The sequence below is a fragment of the Medicago truncatula genome, chromosome 2 (genome assembly GCF_003473485.1).
Source record: "Medicago truncatula cultivar Jemalong A17 chromosome 2, MtrunA17r5.0-ANR, whole genome shotgun sequence".
In the NCBI taxonomy this organism is placed as follows: Eukaryota; Viridiplantae; Streptophyta; class Magnoliopsida; order Fabales; family Fabaceae; genus Medicago; species Medicago truncatula.
Genome location: NC_053043.1, coordinates 49,495,061 through 49,519,299, shown reverse-complemented (window position 1 = coordinate 49,519,299; position 24,239 = coordinate 49,495,061). Strand labels below are relative to the sequence as shown.

The window sequence follows — 24,239 nt, the reverse complement described above, 5'->3', positions numbered from 1 at the left end:
ATCAAGAGACAACTCTTTTAACTTTAAGATTTTAAGTATCATATTTCTTCAAGTGAACCATGTATATTTACATTGATGTCTCAGTCTTCTAATCTTCTCTCATATTTTTTATACCCGTAATCTTTCTTATAATATGTATTCGCATGTACTTATGAAGTATTTTCATATGTAACCAGAAAAAATATTTAAAAAATAAATAAATTCTAATATTTTTGAAACATATATCCATAAAGTATCGGTATCCGATATAATTTTGATAAGGACACTACCCCAATTTTAAAATATCTAGCCTTCATAGTTGATAACTAAATGGATAAGTAGTAATATCAAAGTAGTATATTTAAGTAGAAAAAGACACTAACATTCATGGTTGCCATCATACAATTCTTGGCTAACAAGTCACTGTTGTTCCATTCCATGTAAATCATTGACAGATCGACACATGTCCAGTAGAAAGCAGCATCAACTAACCCCTCTATGCATCAATTCCTACAGGGCTTCGTGTCGGAGCATATTACTTGATGAGGAAAGGAAAAGGAAAGAATAGAGATACTTTTTTTCTGGTAGGCAAACGTTTTCTGGTACAAAATTAAACATGCAATCACTTCAACATTGTCAAGAATCAAATTTGTGTTATGCTTTATTTAGCGGTGTTATCAAATTCTTGTGTTAACTCATAAATTCGTTGAGTTTACGGTTTTAGGTGTAAGTTTAGTGTTAACTCGTGGTAAACTCGTCTTTTGTAAAATCGAAGCTTGCTTCGAATTTGAGTGATTTAACTTGCATATCAAAATCAATAGTCGTATATTAAGAAGGATTGTCCAATTCCTCCGACATCTCGACTATGGGAACAACGTTGTCAAGATGATAACATGGTTAGCTATAATGAACTAATTTGTTCTTAGGATTATGTATTCTTGAAGATGATGATGGGATAGTTGAAAACCGTTTGAAGGATGAAATTCAAGATTTTAAGAAGGTTGTATATGTTGTCAAAGTTGAAGATGATATCGTTGAGACCGTTCACGATGATGTTAGACCTTGTCAAAGATCAATTCAAATGTATCTGATTAGGAAACTATACACGATAAACTCGTTCGATTTTAAGTGAGTTTGCGTTTTTACTTTTAAAAATGCTTTTTTTTTGCCCAATTTTTTTCAATCTTTTTTTTTTTTTACTACTATACACTAAAAGTGTAAATGTCTATAACCACATAATTGTATGAAGTAATATTAAGATGCAACATTATTGTTTAAAAAAAATTAAGATGTAACAGTAATTTTGGTGCTATGATTTTAAATTTATTGTCTTTGAAATAAATTTATAGTTCAAAGATATTTAAACACCAAATGTCATTTTAGGCTGCCATGTGTTATACTTGTTTCGTAAATTTGTCAATTTTATATTGGGTCTAATTCATTCTTACAAAATCGATTTATAATGTGAGAAGTGTCTACTCTTTATAAACCTCTTATCAAGAGTTTTATATATCCAATAACCTTAATTAAGGTAATAGGTATGTCGCTCACCTCTCTAATAACACTCAAATAGTTCATTCCAGTTGACACAAGACTAACCAGTCGCACTTGAATTCCATTCCAACAGGTAACACTTGGGTGACATAGAATTGGTGACATTGATCAACCACAATGTCACAAGTCGATTTTTTCTCTCTTTTTCACAAGGATTATGACATTGCAATTTATCAATGCCAGCAATATCACCAAATATTATGTCACCCAAGTGTTACCCCTTATCATAGTCCAGGGTGGAATTCTTAGCAACATAAGATAGGAGTTATCGATAAGAGGGGGAGAAAAAAATCTGAGTCTAGAAAAAAAAGACAGAAAAACAAGGTTCTGAGCCTCTTCCACCACCTAAAACATAACATTCCACTTCTTTAATTTGTTACAAAGGAGTAGATGTGAGCACATAGATAGATATTAAAGAAATTAATTATATCATTGGAGGAATGAGAGGGTTTGTTAAATTGTGCTGGAGATTAGAATACTCTCTGGTCTTGTCACTTCCATGTTGTAGCATAAGTATTAGGATAAAAAGGAAAGAATTAATGCATAAAGAATCTTTATGCATTAGAATACTTCTTTCTCCTATGATAGGAGCCAAATACACTTATTTTTGTGATTGCATAGAAAGAAATGACGAGGACCACCAAGATGCAGTGCAAAATTCTTATGTCAATCATTGAAAATTTTCCCTCTTATATTTTTTTTCCCTCTTTTGGTTACATGATTGATTATTCCCCTCTTTGTTATTCTATGTGCACCATATCTTACTATAGTTTATAGAGTTAAAATAATAAAAAATGAGCGCAGTTGAATTACTTCATGTAGCACCGGAGAAAGTGCTACATGTAATTTGAGTTGGCTAAATTATGAGATTTTTTAAATTTTTTCAATTTCAAGAGTTTTAACATTGGTTCGTTCACTCATTTAATTTTTTTACCTCTTAATACAAATAAGTTCTATTATAACTTATAAGATTAACTTATATACAATTGACCATGCAATTAGGAAGCTCAGAACTAGTATTTTTACTCCACTAAAGTTTCTATTAAGTAAAGGCATGTTCGATGATCAACAAATGTGTGTCCTTTTTTAAATATTGTTAACGTCGTCGTGTCAGTGTTAGTATCGTCTATATGGTGACAATGCGTCATAGTTGATTACTAAATGGGCAAGTAATATCAAAGTAATTTATCTAAGAACAAAGTTGAAATGGACACTGATATTCATGGTTGCCATCAACATGGCCATTGTACAACTTGGCTAAGGAGCCATTATATTGTTCCATTGCATGTAAATCATAAAGTGAAACACATGTCCAATGAAAAGTTGAGGGGTTGACTTTGTTATTAAAAAATAGATAAGAGGGAACCGTTCTGTTTAAATTCAAAATCAGTTGTGACCACTCTCTCTTTTTTGTTACTACTTCCCTTGGCCTTCCTCTTTTTAAGCTTCATCCTTATTTCATTCCCACTCAATTTCATTTCATTTCTTCCTACCAATCAATGACATAGGTTCCTTATTTTTAAAAGAAGTGAGTGTCCACAAGATTCAAAAGTGCAGTGGTACCTTAGAAAATTATACATTTTCCTTTGTATTGAATTTCTAGAAATTTGTAGCAATGATTTTTTTTAGATAGATCATTTAGGGGAGGGAGAGAGGGAGAGATTTCCACATGCAATGATGTAGTACACCCAGGGAGGCCAAGGGTAAAGCCACCAACAGGATATGCCTTTATAGACCTCCAAAAATATTATGTCTTATTTAATAAAAAATAAAAATACCTCATATTTTCTTATTTTCAAAATTAAAATTAATAAAATCTTATCTAAAATTAATATTTATCTCAACAAAGATCAAATCAAATCCAATTTATTATGAATTAAAAAAGAAACGAGAAACTAATTACATAAATTTAATAAATCAAACCAAAATTGACTCACTTAGGTTGGTCTAGTGATTTTAACAACAATAGTCTAACACACAAAATGCAAAGAAAAATAGTATTATGGGTTATTTTAATATAATAAAAATTAGAATGCATTTTTTCTCTACTATTGATTCACAATATAATTAATATGTATTTTTAAATCCTATTAAAATATGAAGAAAAAAACACAATAAAATTAAAATATATGAAAAGTTACTAAAGCCGATAAAATATGGTTGTTTAAAAATGGATTTTATATTCTAAATTTTAAATTTATAATCAAAAATTTAAGAGTAATGCTAGCAACACTCTCTTTTCAACACTCTCCTAAACACTCATTTTATTATTGGTTTAAATCAAGGTGGGTTTCACACATTGATAATAGGTTCCACTTAAAGTGGTGGGACATACACTAGTTTCATCCAATAAGAAAGTGAGTGTTAGAGAGAGTGTTGAAAAGAGAGTATCCATAGCATTACTCAAAATTTAAATTTGATTATCATTGACATTTAAGTTACAAATAAATGGATTTTTTAAGATATATTATTAAAATGTTTATGTTTTTTTTTTAGGGAATATAAAAATGTTTATGTTAAAATGAACTAAAGTGTACGTGTATTTAATTATTAAGAGAGGGTGTGTAATTCAAACATCTTATAAGAGAGAAAAATATAATTTATTCAAGATTTTTACTTCTCAATGAAAGAGAGTATATATTTTAATATAAGATGAGAAATGAGTGTAATCAAAACATCTATCAAGACGGAAAAATGCAATTTACTCTAACATAAAAGAGAAGGGTGTATTAATTCAACTATCTTTCAAGAAAGTAATGATTCTCTTGACATTTATTGCATATGAAATGAGGAAAATGTATACTTTGAACTCAGAAGAGAATGATCTATAGTGGAGGAAGTGATTCTCTTAACATCAAACAATCGACTAACATATTTTACGCATGGATTCAAGTTATGATGAATGAAAAATATGATTCTTTGATTTACTTAAAATAAAGAATGATGGATTTAAAATAAAAATAAAAAATGAGAATACATACGTAATAATGATGATATATATTCTAATTATCTAATATGGAATCGATCGTTTGATTTGTAGGTGAATATAATCTTACAATATATCAATGAGAAAAGTCTGAAAACGCAGGAAAAAACAATTATTTTGTGTTTGTTTGTACAGCAACATTCATTCTGGTTCTAGAATTGATGAAAAGAAAAATATATCAACTAAGTATCCCACTTTAATCATGGCAAATGTCTTTTCATGGAATCAACAACATTCTCAACTTTTCATTACTAGTAAGTTCCTCCAGCCATAAACCTTAATTACCTTTTTTTATGAAACATAAACCTTATTCTTGAAAACACATCAAGTATGCAATATGTATCATGATATTTTGTGTTAACCTTTTAGTTTTTAGGGAAGGGTCCTAATAATCTGATGTTCAGTCGGAAAGTAAGTAAAGTTTGATTAAAAACGGCTCTACTTAAAAATTGAATTTGAATTCTCCCGGATAAATTGTCTTTACTGAAATTCATTAACCACTTGAGTCTAATCACTTGATTTGATGTGTATCATGATTGAAGGTATAGATTAACATTCTATACATGATTGCCCGTGTAAAATTTATTTAGATACCCCTTCAGTCCCAAAATCTAAACAAAAATTTGTTAACAAAAGTTAATGTATTTGGTTCAAAATTTGTACCAAATACATCAACTTATATTGACCCATTTTTACTTACATTTTAGAACAGAGGGAGGTATGCATTTAATTAAATGACAATCATAATGTTACTTTCTTAGATTAGTTTTTAAAATATTTTACTATGCGGGGTGTGATTTGATGTACGTGTAAAATGATTTACATTATCATTTCATAAAGATCAAATTCTTCATTTTTTTTATTGAGCTTTTTTTTCCGAGTTTTATTGAGTTTAATTACCATAGATTAACAATTTAAAGTTATTTTACACAAGCATTTAATGATGTATTTCACATTAATCAATGAATTTAATAGCTCATATCCTTTCATATTCATTAAGTGCACGTGTAAAATAACTTTAGACTATCAATTTAAATTCTTTTTTATTTTTAGTTTGTAGAAGAAATGACATGCATCACTAAAAACCATTCCTTTGAAAATGTTTTTTTTTTCTTTATCAAGTAGTCTAGTGGTTAGAGCTCACACAATTTAATTGTTGAGAAGTGGAGTGTCCTGAGTTTAAACTGTGACCCCTATATATAATATACAAAATTCATACCAACTGAGTTAAATTGACGAGAATTTTTTCTTTCTTTCTTTGGATATGACAACATTACGGTGTAAATTATAAAGATCAGGCGCCGGAAACATTATTGTAAAGATTACTTTTAGTTTTGAGTCCCTTTTGAGGATAAATTCATTGTCTCATGAGATGCCCAATAATAATGTTTTTGGAATTTCTTTAAGTTAATTTATCTCTTGAGTTGAGACTAGAGAGCGCAGGGCATATGCTATATTTGGTTATGTTTGTCTCCTTTTATTTATTCATTTTACATATAAAAAAGGGAATGAATTTCTCACTTAACTATTCATACTTTTATTTTTATGCATCCGTATAGCAGCAGAGATGGAATATGTTAATGCATGCATCTTCATCTGCCGTCAATAACCTTTTTTAATCTCATTTATAGACAAGATAGATATAGTTTGCATTTGAGTGGTGTCACGCACTGTGACCTAACATGATATTTGAGTTTACAAAAGAGTGATATGTTAAATGATTATTTAAAGGTGAATTTTTAATTATTAGATTATTTGATAAAAAAAATTGAATCTACGATTTTTATCTAAAAAATAGAATCTATTTTAGAACTAAAAAAATCTAAGGAGACGCGTCATTACATTATTCTATAGATATTATTGGATGTCATACGAGAAGATCATGTGACCTTCCATTAAACATATAATATATGAAACATGACTAGAACAATCTTTAACAAGACTTAACGTACCTCTTAGCCTAACGATAAATTACTTGTACTCCTTTCTCCTATAAATCGGATGGTTAAGACCAAAAACATAGATTTTAGAGGGATAACAATAAAATTGTTTTGGTACAAAAGAAATAACTTTTTTATAGAAACAAAGACTAAATTTCATAAAAAAAATAGCCGGCCCTAGTTTTCTAGTGAGAGAAACTCCAACTTCTCTTTAAACTTTCTTTTTTCTTCGTTCATCGAGAAGGGGTGGTTTTAGGTCATTTTTTGACCTAGAATCACCTCTCTACATCTTTTTCCCTTTTCTTTCAATCTAAATAAGTGGTTTTCACATATATCAAGTTTTTTCTTTTGTGTTTTTTCGTGATTTCGTCGTCTAAGTGTGGCGTTGTGTTGTTCGTCGTCTTGTGTGGCGTTTGATTTCGCGTCTTGTCGCGGTGTTCGTTTATTTCATATTGAAAGATCGGCATTAGCCAACTACGAATTCAACCAATGATTTGGGCGTCAACGTTTGAAGATCCGGAAGCATGTGAATTTCAGTGACTTAGGTTTTATCATATTATTTGTACGCATTTTGCCGTTTTATGCTATTAACTTGGGTGTTGTTAGTTTGTTCCAGATTCACCCTTTACGTTTTTAGCGTATATCGATTTAAATGTATAAATATCGTTTTGTTTTTGTCAAAAAAAAAAAAAAAAAAACTAAGTTTCATCTTTGCAGGTCAAAAGAAAACTAAATTTGACGATTTATAGGTATAAAAAACACTGAAGTAAGGCTGCCTTAGTATTTCTCTTGTATTCCAATATTTTACAGCTAAATTTTTCCAAGTATATTAAGAAATGGTTTAAACGAAGATTTGACATTATCTTAAAGTAAAAACCAATTTTTTTATCAAAAAATAAATTAAAATAAAAACCAATCTGAAAATAATATTTTATCCAATATTCACAAATTATTAATGTAGTGGTCATCTTTTTGGTTAGCAAATGTATTTGTCATTTTAAATGCTAAAAGATGCCAAAAAAATGTTTGATTTGAAAGAAGTCATTCATCTTCTTTACATACAAGAAGCAGGAAGCTCAAAGGATGTCCCCAATGATCCGTACAAGTACTGTGTCCACGGCTAATGGTGTTAATTAAAGTATTAAACCTTTTTCCCCTGTTTAATTGATTGCACATGGTTATATATTTACACATAATACTTAGGTGGAATGAGACTTTTTGTTTGAATGTGACACTAAATTCCTTTCTATAATAAAATATCAATCTTGACACAAGAGACGTATACTTTTCTCTTTAAAAAAAAAAAAATGATGCATACTTTTGGTTGAAGGTTCAATTTTTTATTGATGTTTATTTATCATATATGTTGAATGATGTCAACCTCTTAAAAAAATCTCAATAATCTTGATATATTAATCTCCACGACCATATGTGGGTATACTACAAATCAAATTAGTGTTTTAATAAAAGTTTAGCAGGTGAAACTTCTTTACTTAGGATTTGACATATGTGGAATTTGAATCTTGTTAATATTTTTTAATTAATAAAAAAATCTGTAAATTTTATGAATAAATTAAGGATGTTATTAATTTACAATTCATGGTTTCACTCCCCTACTATTAGTACCATATGAAGTGATCCATTTTACATGATTGAGTCACAATCACTAGATTCTCTGCACATATACAGCATAAATAATAAGCATAGGACAGGACATCTTTTGGGTGCTATAAAAACCCTCCCACCCCAGCTTCAAAAATCATGCATTCCAATTCCAACTACAATTACATTGTTCATTTGTTTCCTATGTTCTTTCTGTGTCCCTTCAGCTTCTTCTTCTAATCATCAATCATGGACAGAAACAATTCTCGCAGACAACTTGCTGCAATGAAACAGTCCCTCTTTGATCAAGTAGGTTCCTTAATTTTCACCTTATAACTTTCTTTTTTCATTGCCAATCATTAGAATACAACATGTTACATCTTGGGATCACATTGTCTTTTCAAACATTATTGTTGGTTATTTATGTATGTTACTCGACATTATATTCTTCATTGATGGCTATCTAACTAATCAAATACTTTTGGCCATATGCAGGGACATCTTGATGAACAGTTTATTCAACTTGAAGAATTGCAAGATGATGCTAATCCTAATTTTGTTGAGGAAATTGTCACTCTTTACTACCGTGATTCATCTAGGCTTATCTCTAGCTTGGAACAAACACTGTAAGTTAATAATTATATTAATTTCATTATATTTTGTGTTTTCTATACATTAATATTTAAAAATTAATTTGGTGTCATTTTTGTGCTTATGATAGGGAGAGGAGTCCACTGGATTTCAACAAGCTGGACACAATCATGCACCAGTTTAAAGGAAGCAGCTCAAGGTATATAGTCAGTCAATAGTCAAAAAATAATAATAATAATAATAACAGTAATTAGGATTGAGTAAATTATTATATATTATAATTCATCAGGTGCACACTATATATGTTGCTTTACATATTTTAATATATTTTTGTTTTATTATGGTTTGCAGCATTGGGGCCAAAAAGGTGAAAGCAGAATCAACTCTAATTAGGGAATATTGCAGGACAGGAAATGCAGAAGGGTAATTTAGCTTGCATTAAATCTATGTTATTAGTACACTGTCATTTCATCAAGGAATATTATTCTTCTTTTAATATATATTTTTCTATGTATCTTGAGGATTAATAGAATTGTTGGTGTTTTTGTGTGAAAATGCAGATGCAGGAAGAGCTTTCAACAAATGAAGAAAGAATATGTAGCATTGAGAAAGAGACTTGAAACTTATTTTCAATTGGCTAGGCAAGCTGGGCCAATGGATAGAGCATGTCGCCCTAAGTAAAGACCTTAGAAAAATATATATATATATGCATTTAATGAAGGCATGCAAAATGTAATTGGTGATTTTTGTAACTACGAAGGAAAAAAGAAAAATGTTAAGTATTCACCACTAGAATTGGAAAGGCAATATGGCCTGTTTGAGAGCATTGTGCTGCCAAATATATATCAGGTCTATCCTATGTTCTTTTTAATCAAAAAGGGCTATAGGAATCCTGCTATGAAGCATTATAGTTTGTACTATCATCACTATAAAGGAAATTATGTTACACCTTGTTACAAATACCATCATTGTGACTCTCTCTTATTGTCCCAGCTATAAAAACTTGGGTAATATATTGTCTGTTGCGGTCTAATGTAGGTGTTGTTTGTTTCCACTATGTTGTGGTGTTGCGATAAGTGTTTTGTTGTGATTTATAATCATAGCACAATTGCGGGTTGATGTCGTTGCAGACACTACTACAGCAATAATATTGCAGCCGCATCATGTGATACAGTCCAGAAATTAAAACTTTTATACCAATTTTCAAACTCTGTGATGGCCACACTTTTTAAGAAAAGAATAAGCTATTTTGTATGTTTGTCATAATGAACCCTAAAAAATATTATCTTTGGAGAAAAACTATAAACAACTTGATAAAGTCTTTTTTCAAAAAAACTTGATAAAGTCTGTTTCAAAAACAAACAAAAAAACTTGATATTTTAAATGGTTTTTAGATTTTTTTTTATATAGGAGAATGTTAACGATAAGTATGTTTTGTAGCTTGTCCTTATAAAGTGAATTCTGTTATTTGATAGCAGTTAATTTCCTCTAACTAGAATTGAATGATATTTTTGTGGGATATTCATTACTGATAAATACTTTTGGTAAGAGACATAGACCGTCATACATTTCAATCATGAAAAGCTATGTTTCATCCTCAAAATCTCAAGAAATTTTCGGCATACATGTTATGATGAAACACAATTAATTGCAACTTATTCCATAGTTAACTACTATTTTATTTATCTAAACTTTCGTCATGTAGCTGTCAATATATGATGAAAATGACTAAAGTCTCGTATTCATCGGTTGGCGAGTATCATTTGGGTGTCTGTAGCAAAAATTTAAAAATGTTTTACTAACCGCAAAATGATTTTGTTTATAAATTATCCCTTGTAACATTATTCTGACCAACTTTGTTTTCAAACTGAACACAACTTTATAGCATAATAACTTCAAATTTAAATGAGCACAATTTTGTTTGTCACGAGAAAAGGTAATTTACATTTAAACGGGCGATGATCAAACATGATTCAATTATAAGTATGTAAAGCAGCACATTTATCTCTATATTTTCACTCATTTCCACGCTTTCATCCACCTCAGTCATACAAATTGTTTCAACAGACAGTTACATTAATCTCAACACTTGATCTTCATAGTTATGAATGGTCAATTGTTTCAATGGACTTTAACTTAACATCTAGAATCATGTATAATCGACTCAACTAATTGCTATAAATACAAACCAATAAGAGTTACAACCTTAGATATTTACAAGCAATATTATCAATAATCGACTCGACCAGTGCAAAATTTTTGAAAAATTTCTTTGGGTGAAAACAACGCTCAGAATCTTTTCCAATAGCTTGGAACCGGGTAGCTGGTGTTAAACTTCAGAAACGAAGACTCCTAGATGAGGCAATCGATGCCCTGTCAGATAGTCGTGCAAATATGAGTAAAAGAAGCAAACATAACAGTTCACTGCAACAGATAGAAAAATAAAGGTTCCTGGAAATTCTGAAGTACTGACCATGCTTGCCGGCATTTGACAGCTTCATTTCGAACAGATCTCTTTGTATCATCAAGACACTTAAATATTGCTTGCAGAACCTAATATAATCAGAGTGAATAGCATTAAGAATAAAAAAATAGGCACTCAAATGTTTCCAAAAATGAAAATACAAAGGTTAACAATATGCAAAATTATGAAACTGTTTATTCATAGCATTGAGCAATCAACACATATTGGAAATCAACGAATCAAGTATTTGAACGAATGCAACTAAAAGCTTGACAAACCTGTGTTCTCAACGGATAGATACGCACATGAGGAAGCTCAGACAATGCAACAAGACATTGAATAGCTGTCTCCCGAACAAGCTGCACAGGGGGAGAAAAAGAAATCCACCATCAATATCATTATTAATTTTGATTGCTTTAAACAATTAAGATTGCAACAAAGTTATGATGGATGTAAAGGTTTTGGCAGGAATTCTTGAGCACAAAATCATCACTGAATAAGTTTGAGAAACCTAAGCTCTTTTGAAGCAGCTTGTTTTTTAACTGAGACAAGATTTTGTACTAAGTTACTGCCAAAAATAACCAGGAGTTCAGCCATGTTTTTCTGGCCCTAATGTAGCTCAGAACAGCAAATATGTCTAGATTATTCAAACTGCCAAAATGTTAGGCAATGAAGTTCCTTTATAATACAACTAAAGTCAGCATGTTTTAGCAGTAAATAAATTACACAAGGAAGTCTGATACCGTCTTATGAGGGTAGTCGACAAGCTTAATTAGACCATTGATGATAATATGTGCATTCTCGATGACTGCTTCTTGTCCTGCATGCATGAACATGGTTTACGTAAGACAACATTTACATGTCATTCTTTCTTGCCAAAAGTTACATGATTGTCATCATCTTCATCCCGACACAATTATGACTAGCATGCTAATACTTTGTTGAAACACAAGTAGAACCTACATAAAGTATCAAGTGTTGCCAGCAAGGAACACACACTAGTATTTGCAAATAACAAAAAATTGCACCATAATAATCTAGCAACAGATGCAATGACAAATGATTGTGAAAATCCGTACTAACATTGAAACTGATCCTTCTAGTGGGGCTCAGTTTCTTCACACAAGGAAATAATAAGAAGAAACTAAGAAGAAAAATAAGTAGAATCGCAGTGCGACAACGTCAAATTCACAGCAAACTACAACCTTAAAAAACAGGTAAGTTAAATACTACAGCCATCGCAATTACCATTTTTCTCTGTCAACATCCCAGATAAAACTAGCAACAGACCATACAAGATATCTTTATCTTGGATATCTTCTGTCAACATAAACAAGCAATCCAGAAGAACTGGTATGAGCTGCAAATTTTACAAGTGAACTTTTAATAGAAAAACAAAATTAATAGTCAGATAATTGAGACAAGTAATTACTGATAGTTCAAAATTTCTCAAACTAACCTTTTTAGCTTCATTCAGTATAACAATCAGTGGAGTGTCAGACATGACATGTGCAAAGGCTCGTAACAATAATGATCTGAAATTGTAGAAATAAAAGTTTAGATATTTGTGAGGCGAAAGGAGACAATATAGCACAACTCCAAGTCAAAATAGCTGCTACAGCTCATTGTCAATTTAGTAATACTGCATTCTTTGAGTGTACAGAGACTTGACAGCGGACACAGACTAGTTATAGTTGAAAAGGTATCAATCAAAGTTATAATATATATATATATATATATATATATACACATAAAGCTACTCACAAATGCCACTACGAGGGAAAATAGTTTTTGTTTGAGAGAGCACATTACATCTACCTGGACAACAAAGAATCAGATCTTGAGATCAATTGCAGAAAGATGGGCATCATGGAAGAGAAAAACCTCTGCTTATATAGAGGCCGTACTGTGGCATGAAATTTTCGGTTCAAACAATCTTCAGCATCACTCATAAGAACATGAAAAGCTTCCGTGGCACATTTCCTTGCCAGAGGATCACATTTCTGCTTTTCAGTATTTTCAAGTGAGCCTTCAACTAAAGGCACGGAAGTCTTTCTTCTGTCTGATATTAAGCACTCTGTAAATATCATTGTGATATCTTTAATCTTTTCATGACCACGCAACAGCAAACCTTTTCCAATCCATGAGAGCCCACAAATGGCATTGCTTTGAAGCAATCTATCATTTGTGATGCCGAGACATAAATCAGTAAGAACAATGTCGCTCCCATTACTTGATCCATTATATATCTGTAACATATTATTAGAAGAAAACCATATTTTTGTGTTGAATATAATATCAAGAGCTTCTTCCAAGGTAAGTTCATCAGACTTCTCTGCTCCATTGGATTTCGAAGTGAGTTTGTTGAGCATAGAGCCCAAAGCCTGTGCAACTGGAACAACACCCTTGAGGAGGGTTATTATAAAAAGATGCAGAAGCCCTCTTATATTTGGAATGTGTGTTTTGGGGCGAAGTGCAATAATTACTGATGCAAATAATAAAAGTATCCCTTCATCCCTAGGGGAAATGTCATATTTTCCAGAAGTTAATGGCAATCTTCCTACATCATTAAGCTGAAACTTGGTATGTGACGACAGTGTACTGTAAGCTTTTTGAATTGTAACATTTTGACTCTCTACAGAGCAACACCCAACAGAAACTTTCATCGCTTTCATCATTGCATCAAGTAGACCCTGCAGAACAAGCAGGAAAAATCACTTACTACCGGGATTATCTACTTAGTTGCATTGCATTTATAATAAGTACAGGATTTTAACAATGTTCTTAAAATAAATAGGGAAGATTAATACTTAAGTGTGACTGTTAGATTTACCTTGTCCTCAAATGGAGAATTAAAATCCATGCAATTTCCTGCTTGGTTCCAAATATCCACAGCAAATTGCACCACGAACTCCTCTGCACCTCCATTTTTAAGGATCCTGCCCATATTCAATTCAAAAATATCAGATACATCAGAAATTGTCAGTTTTTGAATAGCATAATGTTGCGAACAGTTCATTAACTGAAAGCACGATTAGTCTATATGTTACTTCTAATCCAAAACATCAGCTATAAAGTTCATATAGTCACAATAAAGTGAAAATAATATGTAAGCTCTGAAAAGCTGAATACCATGGAAGTAGCTTGCAAGAATAGCACTCCAAAAGCTGAACAGCAGTTTCATGAGATGTTAAATTGCTATGGACCTAGATAAACAAAAACCAGAAAGTTAAAATAATATCCAAATAAGTAAAAACACAACATTATTCACCAACCAAGCCTTATCCCACTAAGTGGGGTCGACTTCACAATGTTATAGTAAAAATAAAAGGCAGGCAGTGACAAAATAAGCCCAACTACTTTCTAAAAGTGAGATGATGCCTTGAACGACAGATAAGATGATGAAGTTGTTATATAAACATACACAGACCTCGGATAAATTGGTAAATATAGCTCCTTCCATCGCTTGAAGAATTGTCAGCATATTTTTCATACCGGTCATGCCAATATCATATAATGCTTCTACTTTGAGTGAAAAAGGCAGAGCAATATCATCCAGAGACAGCATTTCCATAATTTTGTCTACAACAAAACTCCTGTAGCTCATAGCTTTTTCAGACTCGCTGAATTTTTGAACAAATGAGCCAATATGAAATAATGCTTTCAATGTGGCATTCCATAGTACTGTTTGGCCAAAATCCTCTATGATAATTGACATGAATTTCTTCAAAATATTCTCAAATGTTGATTTTGGTATTGGAAAAACATCTAAATGAAACATTGCTAGAATCTGCAAGCCCTTCACTGTATATCAGCACCAAAACCAAAACAGAAATCAGCACTATAATAATAATAATAATAATAATAATAATAATAATAACAACAACAACAATAATAATAATAATAAAAATAATAATAGTAATAATAGTAATAGTAATAGTAATAGTAATAGTAGTAGTAGTAGTAGTAGTAGTAGTAGTAGTAGTAGAAATTTTATTAAAAGGGTTTGTCTAATATGTGCAATATTGCACATCTTAAAGCAACTAAAAGTAGAAATTTTTTATTGAAAATCAACAATTATTTATTAAAAAGATACTCCCTCCGTTTCAAAATGAGTGTCATTTTAGCCAAAAAAATTTGTTTCAAAATGAATGTCGCTTTACATTTTCAATGCAACTTTAATTTTTTTCTTCCAACTTTACCCTCAATAAATACTCAAACTTTTCTCTCACATAATTTTCAATACAACTTTAAGTTTGTATTTTTCTTATAAAGTAAGGTTATTTTAGTAAAATTGTTATGACATTTGACTACTTTATTCAATTTCTTAATCTGTGTGCAATTGGCTAAAGCGACACTCATTTTGAAACGGAGGGAGTACATTTTTTATATTAAATGCACAAGTTCCAATGCAAACATACCTTTTTGAACTTCTTAACATGTGCAAATTTGCACATGATAGAAAAACCCTTATTAAAAAATGAGATGCTAGAAAGGATAAGAACATTCGTTAAATGTTTGATGTTTAAGATCATAGGCAAAATGATCCTATAAATGAGATACGGGACAAATTCTAAATTTTGTCACTCAACAAACCATGGGGAGACTATTTGTCTCAAAATCAACACTACGAGATAAAAATACTAATTTTCTTTTTACTCAACAAGTATGCTCCCCGTCTCTATCTCTTTCCTCCCTCCCCCAGTCCCCCTGTCTCCCTCCCTCAAAAGGCTATTGCAAAAGACCCACATTATTTTTGCTTGTGTGTCGTGTATTGACCACCAAACAATATACATGATATAATTTGTGATGTGACTCATAGTATGTGTCTTGGTGTGCATCAAACACACTTGTAGTATCATTAAAAAATTAGCGACTGCAGAAATGTATAAGATAGTTCTAATTTGGTGGTTCCCTCTGGAACCAGCAATGACTATATACTCTTAAACCAAAGTAACAATTTGGCATCAAAATTACAAAGATTTCTAAAGTATTATCAATACAATCTAATTGTAACTTATTCGTTCTGACTGCAGTATGTCAACAGTATACACCAATTAAACTAGTGACAAGAAATCTCGGTCTCACCACAAGTATTTGAGAGCTTGGATTGAAAAAAAGGAATTATACGAAAACACGCCAAAAGAATCCGAACGCCTGATTGATTTGAGGAAAAAAAAATATTTGCATTACATGTTTTAACTTTTACTTACAAAATTGTCGCCTTGTTTTCATCATTTCAAGAACAAATCATTCAAAACAAGAAATAGAGAGCAAATAAGGTGGCAGTTTTGTAATTAAAGGGGAAAACTTGAAAATAAAATTTTTGCTCAAACCAAATATACCCTAGGATTCTTTTGGTGTGTTTTGCAAAAGTCCCTTTTCCAATACATGACTCAGTATATTAGAGTCTTCTCCTTGACAACCTCAGGAAAATCTAAAACTCTGTCGTGACTCATGAGTTCATGATACAGCTATTGAAGAGGAGAACACCTAACAAAATACAATTAAAATTCTTGTAGATGAAAATGTTAAACTAAATAAAAAAAGAGCAATCACCTCCAATGTATATATCAGGATGAGAGGGGCATCTGTCAGCAGTTACAGCTAAGACTGAACCAAAGGCATTGAATAAGACAGCTGAGGAACTATGAAGTATGGTGCAATATGTCTCACGCTTTTCGTCAGACAAAATAACCAATTCCCTGCATCCTGAGAGTAGTTCTATACAGAGATAAAGGAATCCGAAGTTAACACTTTGTGAGGCCAAAATACCACCATTTTGCAAGCCATCAATGTTGCTAGCAGAAAATCCCAATTTATCCATCATTCTTAAGAAAAGACTTTGAAACACAGCATTGCAGGAAGGAATGGAAGTCTTGGCAGAAATATATAAAATGCGACCAATAGCATGTAGTTTCTTCTTTTCTTGCACAGAAATAGTGTCGTACATCTCATAAGATGCAATGCTGTTGGTAATGAAGTTGACATCCTCATCATCAATTATCAAGCTAACTAACTGACTACTATTTTGCACAATAAGCTGCTGAAGGAGGGAGAGAGCTTCAACTACAACTTCGCTCTTTGGAAAATTGATACCATCTGTGGGTGCTAGAGTAAAAGAGAAATCTGGCTCCCCCAAATAAGTATATAAAGTGTCTTTTAATGAAGACCAAATAGCCCCAGTATATTTTGCGATTCTCTCTGCTCCATACTTGGAGGAGCACACTCTAAGATATTGTAAGGAATCAATCTGAATGCATAGAAAACCAACACACGGGAAACTATAAATGGTTAAGTTTTTTTTTTTAAAAAAAAAAAAAGGTATGATGGTGATTACACAGATATTTAGAAAGAAATATATAATCATATTAAAGAAACACCAACCTTTGCTGAATGTAGTGAAGAAGAAAGTTTCTGAAGAAGGAGAGGAATGACAAATGGCTCAAAAACGGGTGTAGAAGCGAATGCAGACTGCAGAAAATTAAAATATTTAGATTTCATATTAAAAAATAGAACTTGAATAACATATACTCACGATTTTTATATGTAAAATATACAATATCATATCAGATTACAATTGCATTTGAGAAAGATGAAACATGCTCTTCCCTTTACGGAGGATAGTAAGCCTTTACAACATGAAATGAATCCTATACACACAAATATAACACAAACATGTATATTTGTATTTTGCTTCCTTTATTAGGTAAAGGAAGCAGAATATGAGGAGAATGGATCAACCTAAAAAAGACAACAATATGCAACAAAAATTTTCAACCCAAGCAAATCTATCTAATATATATGTCACTCCTAAATCTAGGTGGTGCAGAAGGCCACTAATGAACGCAAAAGCTAATCCAGGGCAATAAAGTTAAAAGCAGTTGACAAGTTTAAGATGATATATGCTCAAAAGCTGACTAATTATTGCGTGTACAGTTGCTTCTAAATCAATGTACCTTTCAATAAAAGAAACACTCATGGCTACTGATATTTGAAATTATCCGGAGTACTCGCTACACCATATGAACAAGTGTGCAGATGCTAACTTACACTATATATAACTTTTACATACAAAAAATCTGGGTAAACATAACATTGAATGCTACTCAGTATTGCATGGTTCTCCCCCTCTATATTCCACCAAAACACAGAAAATGCAATCCAAGACATGAAGTTCCATCAGGGAAAAGCACTTCGAATGTGAAGACAGAACAAAGATCAGGATAATAAAATCTATCCTAAAGAAAGCAACATAACTGTATGTGGATGTTGGTAACCAATAGAAAATCTCTTAAAAATAAATATTCAACTTGAATGCCAGCAATTTCTTTCTATCTTCAGAACTTTGTGAGGTTTTCAGCCAACTACTGTCTATGTTCAAAAAGAAATGAAGAGCAAAGAAACCATAAAACTGTTCTGCTCTAACCTTCTACTTTATATCCTGACTGTTCTGCTCTAATCATTAATGACTGAAGAAAGTACAACGACTGTAACATGGTTCAAAATTAACAGTCGGAATGAAAATTGAATAACATCGTTTAAATTTCAGACAAGGACTTAAGCACCATAATTTCAGACAACGAATTAAGAGGTTCTCATCAATGCCTGAATGACTAATTATAAGAAAGTACAACAACTTAAGCACCACAAAATCTGGACAAAAGTTCCACGTACCATCAGAGTCCTTGATAGGTCATCTCGTTGCACGTGAGTATCCCCACTGGTTTGCTGGTAAAGAAACAAAGATTGCAAATAAATAACGAGTGAAAATGGATATTTTCAGGTAAAGAAACAAAGATTGCAAACAAATAACAGTGAGAATATTTTCAGAGAAAATCTCCATATTTCACAGTCTTCCAGCATCAGTACTCAATATAAAATGGCATAGCCACATAGGTGGAAAACAGGGAGATAATATGCATTCATACAAATCAGATTGTTAGTGTGTGGATCATATATGGTCATTGGCTAACTGATGTATAGCAATCAGAATTTGTAAACGGAAGATGTTCAATGGAGAAATATATGTGAAACATTGAGCTTACATGTGTAAAGTGAATGGGAAAGTAAGGTTCTAAAAGATCAAAAACATCTCTAGCAAAGCTTGCAAGTAGACCAGATGGATCAGGATATAATCGTGCCAAAGACTCGACAATATGAAAAGCAAGCATTAAACATTCTGGATCTTTCTCTGCATCTATGGCTTCACAAATTCCAAAAATAAGGTCCTCCTCCTACAAGAGAGTCAAGAACAAACGTGTTATAAGATTTCCAAAAAAAATAAATGAGCCTACCGGTGTCTCGGAGAGCCATAAGCAGTAAACTTGAAACAAATAAGTATGATTACAAACCGGCTTCATAAAACACGCCTTTGAGATTGCAGATTGTAAGTCATACATTTACCATTATATTTTTGTTCTATTTAGTTGGATAACTTTCCCCTCTGCTCGTTTTTTTTTTTTTTTTTGAGAGGCACTTTCCCTCTGCTCTCATACTTCATTACTATGTGATATTCAAATATTTATTTGCATATTTTAAAAAAAATAAATAAAAAGATTGAGTAAATCCTGATATCTCTATGCAAAAGTAGAAAGATAAGTTCTTATTTTCAAATATTACATAAAAGTCTCTTAATATTTATAGGATTTGGATTTTAAAACATATCAGTTGCTTTTGGGAATAAGTAGATCTGTGCAGCTACACAGAAGCCAATTGATAATAATCTAGTTTGTTTTAAAGTTAAACAACCAAGAAAAGAAAAGGAACGTATTATTGAAGAAGAGGATAAGATATTTTACTCAACATAGACAACGTACATGGTAATATAATAGTTAAATATTCATGCAACAAACTATGAGATGCCACGGCACTAATCAACGGGCTATACTATACCCAGTCCAGCCTATAGTTGCTTCATAATCATAACTATGTTGCCTTCAGTAAAAAGCCATACTAAGAAACTGATTGGTAATAAATTGTATAAACAGGGAAGTGGAAGCCTGAGGGAAAAGGGAATGGTGTTTATATGTTAAACAAAACATTCATATCATCGGCCATAATAATAGTATATTCAGGAAATTTATTTTCGTTTTACTTTATTCATTGGTGTATAGAAGTTTAGGGAAGTAAGGATTACCAATGAGGCGATTGAATCGACATGATGTTCTAGCAGGTAATCAAGCAGTTCAAAGCATAGCTGCAGTATTAAAACAGAGAAATTAAAGGTAAGATGTTTAGTGAATATAGCTTACATGAAGTTAGAGGTGGGGAGAGAACAACTACATAATAACTGCATCATGTGTTCAACTCCCCCCACTAAGAAAAATAACAGATAACAACTAACATTTGTTATTTCAACTATCAGACTGATTAACTAAGAAAATTAAGCCAATATATAATAATTTCAAGAGTTCATTTTTACTTTGAATGAAAGTCTTTTCCATAATGCCTTTTCAAAATGAGACAATTCTACCTTACAGCAAAAGCATAAAATTTTATTGCCTTTTGGCAACAAAAATAATTTACCTTCCTGTCATACAGTCCTAAAGATTGAACCTGCAAGTGTTGTAGAAAAGATTGAGTAATGGATTTGGCATCACTGCCCGTTACCATACCCACAACACTTTTCCTCCTTATCAGTGCCAAGCAACCAACGAGCGCACCTCGTACTGCTTTCCAATCTGCCTGATTATAAATAATATTAGAAAATATCATCGGAAAATTATGCATCATCAAAGTGGTTACAAATCATCAATCACAAAACTTGGTGAACTCAAAATGAACAACAATCCACAATCCAGTTTAATCAGCAATGCTAAAGGTTCAAGCACAAGAATTTCATAAAATATCAAAACTTTGGACAATTAAGAAAACTTTCAGACTTCATGTAATGCAACAGAGATTGAGTTTTTTTCGTTCAAAATGATAAATAGGATAGATTTAGGATTGAGTATCACAGCGCACAGACTTGGTATATCATGTGTATGGAAGGGTTGTACTTTGTTTGTAGTAAATATAAAGCTTATAGTTACATGAATGAAATCTCTGTAACATGGATTTTAGAAAAGGAATTGTGAGAATAAAGAGAAGGAATCAGAAATCCATCATAAAAAACAAACTAGAATAAAAAAATTAAAACTCTCCAAAAAAAATAACTTAAAAAAGTAAGCATGTAGCAAAATAAATAAATATAAATACTGACCATTCTTTCCTTGAAGAACCCAACCAAGCTATGTATAGTTTTACTGTCTAGAGATATTGAGTTAATACGAGTAAGCACCTCTGCCAGAAGAAGAATTCCTGAAGAAGTTTATCCAGTAGACATTCACTAATAAGAACATGATCTAAAACAAAATACATACTATAAAAATTTACAATCATACACAAATAGGCATGTGAATGATATCTGTATGCAATTGCTATTGGTAGTTTTTTTTTTATGAGCTGGATTTGCTATACCCGGTATGCCCATATAGATAGTAACCTTTCACATGCACACAAGTACATATAACTCTTAAATGTTAATTTGTGCAAAATTTTAGCATACAAATCAAGCTTCAATCAAATGCCAGAAAAAGAATTCCTGAAGAAGTTTACCCAGTAGACATTAACTAGTATGATAATATATACATCCATGCATACACAAATAGGCATGCGAATAGTATCCGTGTGCTATCTGTATGCATAAATAGACAGTACGACCACCCGCGCACATGCAAACAAGTACATATAAATTGTTGATTTGTACATAATCTTAGCATACAAATCAGGCTAAAGAGAATACAATTAAATGCGTATCATTTTTGTAATGTGGTTCTAATAAAATGCCCTCCTACATATGTGATTCACCACAGTTTTAGTTTTGCTACCTTATGTCCTTATTCATGATCTGACAGCTCTGTAGCACCAACAATCCTAATTGAAGGCATGTATAACATGTGCCAGTGTCCGACACGGACACAATACCGACACACATGATTACATTCAATTTATAATTTTCTTAAATTATTGCTCGAGTCGATGTCTCAGTGTCGTGTCTGTGTTAATGCTTCATAGTCTGACAGAGATTTTTATGTACAATAAAAAGTTTGCAAAGTAAACAAAAACATACCTCTTGATCGAATAAGGGTATCTGTTGAAGTCAAATACATATCCAACTCTCTAACCTAAATTTCAAAACAGGAAAAACAACTCAAGTCAATAAAAAAAAAAAAAAAAAAACACAAATTAAGCAAGCATGAATTAAAGTATATGGAAAAAAAATGTTTTTTGCTTAAAAATTTAAAACACGTACAAGTGCTTCTAGAGTTAAAGCATTGGTCTTTATCAATAACACGATTGCATCCAAGCTTGCAACCTGCAATACATAAGCATTATTAACATAGAAACAGTAAATAGAAGAAAAAAATTAAAATTGGGAACTTGAATTGGGGGTGGGAGTTAACCTGGTGAGATGGAGTTGAAGAGGAGTCAACGTAGGACTCAATGTGACGAGTCAATTGAGTGGTTTCCGCCATTGATTGATGATGATTGAAGAGAATTTAGGGTTTTAGAAATTGTAGTTACGGGGAACAGAGAGTGCAGTGTTTTAGGGTTTAAGCATATTCGGTATTGTAGTGCAGAGAATGTGTGTTTGGATGCGAAAGAAAAATAAGTGGAAAGAAAGTAGAAATGAGCAAACTGTCTTTAGTCCCGGACTCTCCACTCGAGCTGTCGCAAAAGTTAACCACTTCTATTATCACTTTAGTCTTGACGTTAAATAATAAAGTGATGATGTGGCACATGTTTTATGATGACGTGGCATATGAGGTGTCACAAGGACTAAAGTAAAAATAGAAAATAGTCATTTTGGTCCCTGAACACAAAATCAATATCCCTAAATTGAATCTCAAATCCCTAAATGACATCTAATCTCTCTTTTGTTCAACTTATTATCTCAAATCCTTAAATCTCTTATTGTTAAGTTCGTGACTATGCATACTTATTATCAGTTATGTCCAACAGTGAACACATACTCTCATTAAGGTCTCTGACAAGTTGTCAGGGGACCTAACAGTAAGTTGGTGTTTAATGGAATATTGATTTTGAACAAAATAGAGAATTGTACGACATTTAGGAATTTGAAATTCAATTTGGGGATATTGATTTTTGGTTCAGGGACCAAAGTGACCATTTTCTACTTTCACTTTAGTTCATGTGACACCTCATATGTCGCGTCATCGTAAAACACATGTCACATCATCACTTAACACGATTAACTAAAGTGATAACATAAACGCACAGTCAGAGACTTCTATGTATTTAATCATGAGTCAGAGACCTTTGTGACAACGTGGTCAGAGTCGGTGACCATTTGCTCAAGTAGAAATAGAGGGATAGTTGAAAAATTGATATTTTCTTTAGTTGTTTGGTAAAGAGTTTTTTATTTTAAAGATGGTAAAAAGAAATTAAATGGTGAGGTTTTGGAGGATTGAATTTATATTTTTAATATAGATTTGTTTTTTTTAGGGAAACATATATACTGTTAAAACTCTATAAATTAATAATGTCAGGATCGGAGAAATTTATTAATTTAAAGAGTTATTAATTTATCGATAAATTAATAATTATTAATTTAAAGAGTTTAGAAGATATTGTGGGTACTATCATTGAGAACAATGCAGAGGATTACGACGAAGATGATACGGTGTCTTTGGAGCCTGTTACACGAAAGGAAACACTTATGGCGTCGAACACTCTTCACAACTTTATGATACAATACAAAAATACAACACCTGAGCTATTGGATGCAATAAGAAAAGTTAGAGATGAGCTCCAAACAGACTTGAACTTTAAAGGAAAACAGACAACTATTGAATCATATTTCAGTAGTGTAATATAATTTTTTTTAGTTTCTATGAATTATTAATTTATGATTTTCTTGGGACCGAAAATTATAAAAGGATCTCCCGAAAAATTATTATCTTATTATTTTATCAAGTTTTTCAATTTCTTAAATTGGCCCAAGTCGGGATCGGACAAATTTATTATTTTAGAGAGTTTATTAATTTACCGAGTATTAATTTAAAGAGTTTCTCCTGTATTTGCTATTTTCTTAAAATTAAAATATATTTTAAAATAT

The 24,239-nt window shown here is 31.7% G+C and overlaps 2 protein-coding genes across 3 annotated transcripts; one reads left to right on the top strand and one right to left on the bottom strand.

Annotated features, from left to right (window-relative positions):
• Positions 1-8,220: 8,220 nt before the first annotated feature.
• On the top strand, positions 8,221-9,617 carry LOC11420968 (histidine-containing phosphotransfer protein 4). The gene is made up of 5 exons (XM_003597627.3): positions 8,221-8,370; positions 8,557-8,687; positions 8,783-8,851; positions 9,004-9,075; positions 9,213-9,617. The coding sequence occupies exons 1-5, from the start codon at positions 8,311-8,313 to the stop codon at positions 9,331-9,333; spliced, it is 453 nt and encodes a 150-aa protein (XP_003597675.1). The 5' UTR covers positions 8,221-8,310; the 3' UTR covers positions 9,334-9,617.
• Positions 9,618-10,606: 989 nt separating this feature from the next.
• Positions 10,607-22,782, bottom strand: LOC11432373 (MMS19 nucleotide excision repair protein homolog). Of its 2 annotated transcripts, XM_003597626.4 has the most exons (20): positions 22,564-22,782; positions 22,413-22,475; positions 22,230-22,284; positions 21,321-21,418; positions 20,645-20,803; positions 20,256-20,315; positions 19,165-19,353; positions 18,794-18,847; positions 17,504-17,590; positions 16,676-17,369; positions 14,547-14,920; positions 14,249-14,322; positions 13,950-14,055; positions 12,935-13,809; positions 12,576-12,651; positions 12,365-12,476; positions 11,860-11,936; positions 11,395-11,475; positions 11,126-11,205; positions 10,607-11,025 (listed from the first exon to the last, which is right to left on the bottom strand). In XM_003597626.4, exons 1-20 carry the CDS (start codon positions 22,633-22,635, stop codon positions 10,989-10,991), a joined length of 3,423 nt encoding a protein of 1,140 aa, XP_003597674.1. In that variant the 5' UTR covers positions 22,636-22,782; the 3' UTR covers positions 10,607-10,988. The 2 variants fall into 2 exon arrangements, with proteins under 2 accessions (XP_003597674.1, XP_024632615.1); XM_024776847.2 differs by lacking the exons at positions 22,230-22,284; positions 22,413-22,475; positions 22,564-22,782 and having other exon boundaries at positions 20,645-20,799.
• Between the last annotated feature and the right edge of the window lie 1,457 nt (positions 22,783-24,239).